The sequence below is a fragment of the Otolemur garnettii genome, unplaced genomic scaffold (assembly GCF_000181295.1).
Source record: "Otolemur garnettii isolate 467f Iridium unplaced genomic scaffold, OtoGar3 scaffold00014, whole genome shotgun sequence".
NCBI lineage: Eukaryota > Metazoa > Chordata > Mammalia > Primates > Galagidae > Otolemur > Otolemur garnettii.
The window spans coordinates 30,886,916-30,896,783 of NW_003852409.1; the positions used below are offsets into that span (position 1 = coordinate 30,886,916).

The following is a 9,868-nucleotide window of genomic DNA, read 5'->3' on the forward strand; positions in this document are numbered from 1 at the left end:
CTCACAGCAACCTCCAACTCCTGGGCTCAAGAGAGTCTCCTGCCTCAGCCTCCCAAGTAGCTGGGACCACAGGCGCCCGCCACAACGCCCAGCTATTTTTTTTGGTTGCAGCTGTCATTGTTGTTTGGCGGCCCGGGCTGGATTCGAACCCGCCACCTTAAGTGTATGTGGCTGGCACCTTAGCCACTTGAGCCACAGGTGCTGAGCCCAGACCCTGTCTTAAACACAACAAAACAAAACCAAACAAAAAAGACAGAAAACAAACCCTAAGCTATCTTTGGGTGAGGGAGGATGACCAGAAGCTTTCAAACACTTGTATAAGGGGTCTGATTTTACAATAAATTTTACTATTATAATTAGAGAGAAAAATAGATTAAAAATAATAAAACCTTGGGGTGGCACCTGTGGCTTGAAAGGGTAAGGCACCAGCCCCAAATGCCAGAGGTGGCGGGTTCAAACCCAGCCCAGGCCAAAAATAATAACAATAATAATAATAATAAAACCTCAGCCACAAACCCTCTAGACCAGTGATTTTCTTTTCTTCTTTTCTTTTCTTTCTTTTTTTTTTTTTGTAGTTATTGGCCGGTGCTGGGTTTGAACCTGCCACCTCCGGCATATGGGGCGGGCACCCTACTCCTTTGAGCCACAGGCGCTGCCCCCTAGATCAGTGATTTTCAACTGGTGTGACCATGAGAGGATCTTAGGTGTGCCATGAAAAATTTAAAGATCATTAAATTATTTTCTAAAGAAGTTCAAAGCACAGGGTTGGCACCTGTAGCACAGTGGTTACGGAGCCAGCCACAGACACCGAAGTTGGTGGGTTCAAACCCAACCCGGGCCAACTAACCAACAATGACAACTGCAACAAAAAATAGCCAGTTGCTGTGGCAGGCGCCTGTGGTCCCAGCAACTTGGAAGGCGGTGGCAGGAGACTCCTTTGAGCCCAGGAGTTGGAGGTTGCTGTGAGCTATGCTATGGCACTCTACCCAGGGGGAGAGCTTGAGGCTCTGTCTCAAAAAAAAAAAAAAAAATTGCTCTAGACTGACATCTGTAAAGTCCAGCCCTTCCCCAAATTATTGGTGCAGCTCATTCAGATACCCATCTCTGCCCTCTCTGGTCCTCAGAGCATAACAGTGGGTTGGCCGGGAGAAGCTGCTCAGGATGCGAGCATGTGGACCTGATGCTCCAGCTGTCTGGAGAGCTGTCATCACCAGTGTTCCTGCAGCTGTGGTTTAATAAGGGCCTCCGGGGCACCAGGCCTGGGCCACTCCTCACATAGGCATTCCAATCTATCATTAGCCCCATTACCCAGCTTAGATAATTGAGGTTCATAGACATGGAAGGGTCTGGACCGCACAGCTTATCTAAGGTCCAGGATAGGCTCCTAATCCGCTCCTCTGTGCCAGCAGGGATAGGGCCCACTCTTTCCCCTCTTCCTGCCTGGTAAATTCCTCCCACAGATGTCCACATGGGTTATTCCCTAATTTCTTTGAGATCTCTGCTCCAGTTTCTTTTTTTTTTTTTTTTTTTTGAGACAGAGCCTCAAGCTGTCCCCCTGGGCAGAGTGCCATGGCATTATAGCTCATAGCAACCTCCAACTCCTGGGCTCAAGCGAGTCTCCTGCCTCTGCCTCCCAAGTAGCTGGGACCACAGGCGCCCGCCACAGCGCCCGGCTATTTTTTGGTTGCAGCCGTCATTGTTGTTTTGGTGGGTCCAGGCTGGGGATCCGAACCCGCCACCTTAGGTGTACGTGGCTGGCGCCTTAGCCGGTTGAGCTATAGGCGCCGAGCCTGCTCCAGTTTCTTAAAAAATAAAAGTGGGGTCTCACTCTGCTACCCCGACTAGAATGCATTGATGTAATCGTAGCTTACTGAGTCCTATCATTTCACATAGGTTCCCCAAAGTGCTGGGATTACAGATGTTACCTCAAATTTTACCTTGGCTGAGAGTTCTGTGATCACCTTCTGCAAAATAGCAACACTATCCCTACACTATTCCTTCCCCAACCCTGCTTTTTTGTTCCCCAGAGCACTCATTGCCACAAAACAGAATTTCATAGATATTGGCTTATTTGCATATTGTCCTTCTGTTTCTACTAGAATGTAAGCCACATGTAGGTAAGAACATTGCCCATTTTGCTCACTGCTTTAGCTCTGGGGTCTAACATAGTGCCTGGCTCAATTAATATGCATTAAGTCGATGAATGAATGAACAGTCTCTGATTTGCCGGCCACTGTTTTGCCAACAGAGTCCCCCATCCTGTTCATGGCACAGAGAAAGGACCTGCTGTCCTTTTCCCCCAGTAGTGAGGACTAGGCTGGCCTCCCCTTGCTAGCCTGATGACGGGGGACCCTAAATGCAGAGGTGGATGCATGCCTGGGGCCCCATGATCTCTCTATGGGAAAGGAATAAGCAGGGTAGGGTTGTAGGAGCCCCACTGTCTTTTTTTTTTGAGACAGAGCCTCAAACTGTCCCCCTGGGTAGAGTGCTGTGGCATCACAGCTCACAGCAACCTCCAATTCCCAGGCTCAAGTGAGTCTCCTGCCTCAGCCTCCCAAGTAGTTGGGACCACAGGCACCCACCACAGTGCCCAGCTATTTTTTGGTTGCAGCCATCATTGTTGTTTGGTGGGCCGGGGCTGGATTCAAACCTGCCACCTTAGGTGTATGTGGCTGGTGCCTTAGCCACTTGAGCCACAGGTGCCAAGCCAAGCCCCACTGTCTTACCACCATTTGATGGGTTGGGACAAAGACTGCCACTTTTTTTTTTTTTGAGACAAGAGTCTCACTATGTTGCCCTCGGTAGAGTACTGTGGTGTCACAGCTCACAGCAACCTTAAACTCTTGGGCTTAAGCAATTCTCTTGCCTCAGCCTCCCGAGTAGTTGGGACTACAGGCATCCACCAAAACACCCGACAATTTATTTTGTTGTTGTTGTAGTTATCATTGTCTAGCAGGCCCGGGCCTATTTGAACCCGCCAGCCTGGCTAGGCGCCTGTGGCTCAAGTGGCTAAGGCGCCAGCCACATACACCTAAGGTGGCAGGTTCGAATCCAGTCTGAACCTGCCAAACAACAATGATGGTTGCAACAATAAAATAGCCGGGCGTTGTGGCGGGCGCCTGTGGTCCCAGCTACTTGGGAGGCTGAGGCAGGAGACTCGCTTGAGCCCAGGAGTTGGAGGTTGCTGTGAGCTGTGATGCCACAGCACTCTACCCAGGGGGACAGCTTGAGGCTCTGTCTCAAAAAAAAAAAAAATTAAAATTAAAAAAAATTAAATGAACCCGCCAGCCCTGGTATAGGTGGCCGACACTCTAACCACTGAGCTACAGATGCCAAACCAAGACTGCCACTCTTGATGGGCTCAGTGACTCATGCGTGTAATCTCAGCACTTGGGGAGGCTGAGACAGGAAGATCATATGAGCCCAGGAGTTTAAGACAGCCCTGGGCTTCATCTCTCCTTCCCTAAGTGGGGAAGACTTCATCTCTACAAAAAAGTAAACAATTAGCCAGGTGTGACGACGTGCACCTGTAGTACTTTCTACTAGGGAAACTGAGGTAAAAGAATTGTTTGAGCCCAGGAGTCTGAGGCTACAGTGAGTTGTGATTATACCACTGTACTCCAGCAACATAGTAAACTTTGTCTAAAAAAAAAAATAGAGTGGGCACAGTGGCTCATGCCTGTAATCCTAGCACTGTGGGTGGCCAAGGCAGGTGGATTGCCCAAGCTCAGGAGTTAGAGACCAGCCTGAGCAATAATGAGACCCCATCTTTACTAAAAATAGAAAAATTAGCCAGGCCTTGTGACATGCACCTGCAGTCTCAGTACTTCGAAGGCTGAGGCAAGAGGACTGCTTGAGCTCACGAGTTTGAGGTTGCTGTGAGTTGTGATGCCACAGCACTCTACCTACGGGACAGATTGAGATTCTGCCTCAAAAATAAATAAATAAATAACAACTGCCCCTCTCTGGGACAAGAGTTTTCCACTCTCCAAACAAGGGCCTTCCACATGTCAGGGGCTTGTCACTTGGAATTCACTCTGCATGGCATGCCCTTCCACCTGATCTGCCTGTGGCTGGCTCCTTCTTATCATTTGGGTTTCTTCTCAAATGTCACTTCCTCAGAGAAACCCCTGATTCCTCCTGGCTTAAAGGGACCTTTTCACATCTACATAGGTAGCTCTCTTATCACACTCCCTGTTTATTTCCTCAATTGTTCTTATATTTTCATTTACTATTTTTTTTGTTTATTCACTGGCAGCCTCTGTCGGCCACCCTTATGAAAAATCTGTGAGGGCGAAGACCTCAGCTTTCTTGTTCCCAGATGTATCTCCAGTCTCTGGGACTGGGTCTGGCTTATAGGAGGTGCTCAATAAATACTTGTTGAATTAATGTTCCGTCTTTCTCCTTCTAGAAACAGAGAAACTGAGGCCCAAAGGAGGGAAGGGACATTCGGGAGATTAGTGTCAGAACCTAGAGTAGAAGGTTGAGAGGTCAAGGGAAACTCCGGTCTGGAGGTTCTGACCGCAGAGGAAGCTGATCTCGCGAGGCCTCAGTTTTCCCCATCTATAAGATGGAAGGAAGAAGTCATGACCCCTATCCAAGAGTCCTGGTACTAGGTGTGAGGCCTCGCCAATTCGCCATAAATGATATCTTCTGGCAGCATCTGCGCACCCCAGACACTGCTAAAACTCCCCTAAAGCCGCAGAAGGAGAAAACTACAAAGCCCATGATGCCCTGGGCGACGCCTGCGCACCTCAGCAGGTCCGCAGCGCTCCAGGCGCCCTCTCGTGGCAGCCGGTCGCAGCGCTCCGCTCCTTTCCCTGAGGGGCGGGGGACCCGCAGCACAGGCAGTCCGGGAGCGAGGCTGCGGTGGCTGAGCCCCAGCCGGGAGCGGGAGCGGCGGCCGGACCGCAGCCCGCGAGGCCCGCCGCAGCCATGGGCAACCGCGGCATGGAGGATCTCATCCCGCTGGTCAACCGGCTGCAAGATGCCTTCTCTGCCATCGGCCAGAATGCGGACCTCGACCTGCCGCAGATCGCCGTGGTGGGCGGCCAGAGCGCCGGCAAGAGCTCAGTGCTCGAGAATTTCGTAGGCAGGTAGGAGAGGTGCGCCCCTGAGCGCCGACCCCCACCGCCCCGGGGTCCTGAGGGCCCCGGCCCATGGCCTGGACGGCGCGGCGACCTCGCAGCCCGGGGCGCTGCACCAGTGGGTGGCGCGCCCCCCATCTGAGCTGGAGGAAGGCGGCCCTGCCCCCGCCACGAGAACCCCTCGGGGACAGCAGCGCCCCCGGCTAGTCTGCAAACGCAGTCAAAACGCGGGCCCTGCGGAATCACGCCCCCTCCTCCGCCCCGTCCTTTAGGAAAGACAGCACTCCGCCCGGAGACCCTGGCTATAGGTTGTCCCCCGCCCCAATATGGGTACTAAGGGAGCGCGCATTACTCAGCGCCTCCCTTCGACTCTGGGAGTCCCTCGGAGCCGGCAGCACCGGGGGCAGCGCCCCCCCAGCTCTATAGAGTCCCCTACCCCCATGGGAATTCCTGGGGTCAGCCGCCCACCCCCAATCCCTGAAGAGGTCAGAGCCCCGTGGGCATCGAGGACCAGGCACAGTCTTTCCCCCACCCCCCGACACACACACACCTCTGCGGCTCCGGCCGCCATCCGTGCGCAGCGCGCGCTGGGGGGAGGCGCGGGCTGCAGGATGAGGAAGGGAAGGGGGGAGAAGAAACCACTTCTGATCCTTTCCTAACAGCCGGCCCCTCGCTTCGCTGCGGCCCTGGGTGGGGGCGCCTGTCAATGTTGTTCTCCCCTTGGCCTGGCAGAGGGATTGTGATGGAGGGTGGCGGTGGAAGGCAGAGATGACTAAGACAGGGAGGCAGGATGGCGGGGAGGGGGGAGCCATTTGCAGAACCTAATCCCCCTCCTGCCTCTGATCCCACAAGGCGCTGAAAGGGCCAGGTGGCTAAGTGCAGAGCAGCCACAAAGACAAGGGGTCCTGGGTTTAAGGGGGCAGGCAGGGTCGTGACCCCCCTGGCTCGCCCCCCCCCCCATGAGAGGCACAAATGGCTTTTCTGGTGCTGAGGAAAGAGTGTGAATGGCGCTCTCCGGTTGCTGGAGGTGGAATAGGGGGCTGGGCAAACTGAGGGAGGAGGCAAGAGAGTTGACACTGACCTCTCCCCTACCTTCATCTCCCTCCTTCATATTCTTTAGTAACACTTGCTTTCTTCCAATGACCTTCATGGCTAAGAGGTGACTGGCACGTGGGTGAAGGGGCCCCTCCCCCCCAAAGGGACAGCAACTCTGTCCAAACCAGGTTCTGCTGTGAAACCTCAGGCAAGTCACTTGCCCTCTCTGAGCCTCAGTGTCCCCATCTTTAATATGGACAGGACTGGATGGTTGTTCCTGCCTCTCAAATGTCTGGGAAGCCCCATTCCAACCCCCAGGGTGACAGGGAGGGAAGCTGACTGCAGCACTATGTGTGGGGGATGTGGGAAAGTCACTGTGGGGGTGGCTGTGCCCATCTGGTCAGCAGAGGGGGAGGCATCTGTCTCTCCAATGGCTCCTGCAGAACCCCCTTTCTGATCATGTGACCCCCCCTAGAACTGCGGAGACACAGGCAGGAGACACACAGATGGGCCTGTTCCCCAAGGCCCAGCAGTCAGGGATATACAGCACTTTACACAAACTGTATTCCTGCCTCTTGTCCTTTGAACATTTGCTGAACTCCTGCCCTGTGCCAGGCTGTGTGTTCTGGGCAGGAAGTGTGGAGGGGAACTGGAGACCTCAGCTCTTGTCTACTGAGCCCCTCCTCTGTGCCCTGCACCATGCCAAGTCCTCATATAGTCCCCAGGAGGGAGGTACATGATGCCCATCCTATAGATGAGGAAACTGAGACCCTGGAGGTTAGATGCCTTACCCAAGGTCACACATCAGGAAGGGAAGCATGTGTTAGACTCCAAAGCCTAGGTTCCTAATTTCATCCTGTAAGAGCCAGGCCCTGCACCGGGCATGGGGACCTGCAGGTGTGTGGGCCTCCATTTTCCCTATCTGTGGGGTGAGAACACTGACAGCTGTGCCCTGCCTTCCTGAGAGGGTGGCTGTGAGCTCCATTGAGTTCATGGGTATAAAAGCCCTGTGTAAACATGTGGAAGGGAGTCAGTTAGCTTTGGGCATCTATGTGTGCCCAGCCCCTGGCCTCTTGGAGCAGGCCAGTCCTACTCCAGTAGATTTCAGCAACTGTTTGCTTGTCAGATGGCAGAGCACAGTGTGGACTCTGCTCCAGGAGGCCTGAGCCCTCTCACTGTCCTCCATACCCCAATGCTTATGGCCATGGTTCCTACAGGAGGATGTGCAGAGTGTCCAGATCCAGGACTTGGACAGAGGAAGAGGATTTAGCTTGATGTGGAGGAAGGGGCAGGAAAGTATCAGTGATACCCCCAAAACTAGTGAAGAGGCCAGGGCTGGGGCGCAGGCAGGGAAACTGAGGCTCTGTAAGTTCCCCCACCCAGCCAGTCCTGCCTACTCCCTCATGGCCCCCAACCTCTCCCCAGACCCGTGAGCATGGTAACAGCCACTCTGCCTCTTGGGGCTTCCCAGGAGCCAAACCCCCATGGAGAAGAGTTGGAAATTGCACAGGAAGGAGAGACTGTTCCAGGCCAGCCTGGGCTCTCGGGCATCCAGGAGATTGCCACTGCCCATGGAAGTGGCCCAGCAGCTGCCCAGGACCCTGCTAGGACTTGTGTGGCTCTACGCTATTTCTTTACCCCTGCCTCCCTTTTACAGAGGGAAAACTGAGGCCAATTCATTCAGTCATTTAGCAAACATCCATGGAGGGTCTGCAATGTCTCAGCATTGGGGATTCCGTGGTGGAAAAGACAAATGTAGCTCTGCATTCTAGACAGAGAAACTCAGAAAAACAACTGGGAATGTGGTCAGTGTTGAGGAAGGGAGCATGGATGCTTTCCATGGAGGGCAGAGAAGGTCTCTAGAAGGAGGTGGCATCAGAGATGAGAAGTGATGGATGAGAAGCAGTGTGACTAGCTGGGGGAGGGCATTTCCAGGCTAAGGAAACAAACAGTAAGTGTAAAGGCCCTGGGGCAGGAAAGAACTTGGTATGTTTAGCGAACAGGAAGGAGCCACTGTGGCTGGTGTTTGCCAAGTAAGGAGGAGATGGGGTCAGAGAGATGGACAGGCTCTAGATCTACTCCTTACTCCATGAGGGGTCTGAGTTTCTTTTCTTTTTTTTTTTTTTCCTGAGTTTATTTTCATTACTTGGAAATTTTAAGTAGTGGAATGACTTGAGCTGATTCTGTCATGGTGCAATCTGGGGAGGGGGTGAAGAAGAAAGCAGGAGACTAGAGCAAAGCTGCCTCAGTGGGCAAGAGGAAGCAGGGTCTGGGCCAGGGTGAGGAGGAGGATGGGTAGGGTTGGAGGGTTCCTACTTTGGAGGAAGGTCCCACTGTAGAATGGATGTAAGAGGTGAGGGCAAAGGAATCAAAAATGACTTCCAGGTCTTTGACCCAAGCTCCTGGGGGTAAGGGGTGTTGATTTATCAGAAGGAGAAGACTAGGGGGACACAAGACTAGGGTTTGGTTCTGAGCATCCTGAGCCTGAGATACCTGCTCAACTTCTGAGCAGAGACCTCAGGTGCCAGTTTGGTGATCAGAGGAAAGATCCTGGAAATATAAATTTGGAAGCCATTGGTATTGAGATGGTATTTAAACTCCTTGAGAGTAGATGAGATCATGTTGGGGGTAAGTGTAGACAGGAGGAGCACTCATGGACCCAGAACACTCCAGCATGAACAGATGCCTGGCACCCTAGGCTGAAGGGGCCTCCTTGCTGTCCCTCCAGGTCCCCTTTGTCCCCCACTGCATGCACCCTCCCCCCAACATTCATCCAGGGCCAAAAGCAGCATATACTGGGACAGGCTTCCAGGCTTCAGCACTCTGGTGCCAGGAGGGTTGACAAATGGGTAGTGCCCATCCTCCCTGCCCTCTAGCCCCTGGGGAGGCCAAGGCCAGTGGGAATACAGCAAGAGGGCCATGGACTTGGTCTCTGGAGTTAGACCTGATAAGTCTGAAACTCAGCTCTGCTGCTGACAAGCTGAAAACCCTGGGGCCCACCCAACCACTCTTCCTCATCTGCAAAATGGGAACAGTAATAGTGCCTCCCTCATGAGATTATGGTGAACAGTGAAATCGTGCCTGTGAACCACTCAGGCTAGGCTCTAGCATAGCAGGCAGGCCATTCTGTTCCTGCCTGGGCATAGGAGGCAAGCCCTTTGGGATGGTGCAGGCTGGAAGCAGGGTGAGGGGGAGTTTTCTCCATCCAGGGTGGAAGAAGGGGCCTGGTGTGCGAGCACCTGTTCAGAGCCCAAGGGGCCGCCTCAGAGGCAGGGCTTTAAGTTTCCCTAGGGCTCTGCCTATCCCCTGTGGAGCCTCCCAGCCCCATGCCTACCCCTTTCACCCCCTCCAAATTCTTATCCCAGCATGGGCTTGGTGTTGGGCTCTGGCCCCTGAGAGCCCCCTCTCTCTGTCAGGCCTAGCCCTGCCTGTGGAAGACAACCCACTCCCCACTATTAAGCTCTGTATCTTCCTCCAAATATTTTGGGATGCATTCTAGTGGTCCCATTTCTCAGACTTGGAGACTGAGGAGAAAGAGTTTTGAGAAATAACTTAGACATCCTAAGCACAAGGTCACTGACTTGGAGGGGAGAAAGGGAACTGACATTTCCTTGGCATTTGCAGTGTGCCAGGCCCCAGGGATGTAGTTGTGAACAAGCCAGACCCAGCCCTGCCTGGGGAGGCCTGCAGCTGACTAGAACAGACAGACGTTAAATCCACCAATAGCTCATTTGTTGTGTGTTTTG

General features: G+C 53.4%; 1 protein-coding gene across 13 annotated transcripts in view; it reads left to right on the forward strand.

Annotated features, from left to right (window-relative positions):
• Positions 1-4,831: 4,831 nt before the first annotated feature.
• Positions 4,832-9,868, forward strand: part of DNM1 (dynamin 1) — a 51,201-nt gene continuing 46,164 nt past the window's right edge. For 8 of the 13 annotated variants that reach the window (XM_012802407.2, XM_012802406.2, XM_012802403.2 and 5 more), the window contains exon 1: positions 4,936-5,096. In XM_012802407.2, the coding sequence (XP_012657861.1) occupies positions 4,936-5,096 (161 nt within the window). Of the gene's footprint in view, positions 5,097-9,868 lie in introns of all 13 variants that reach the window. The other 5 variants (XM_003785345.3, XM_003785347.3, XM_003785348.3 and 2 more) reach the window with 1 other exon arrangement.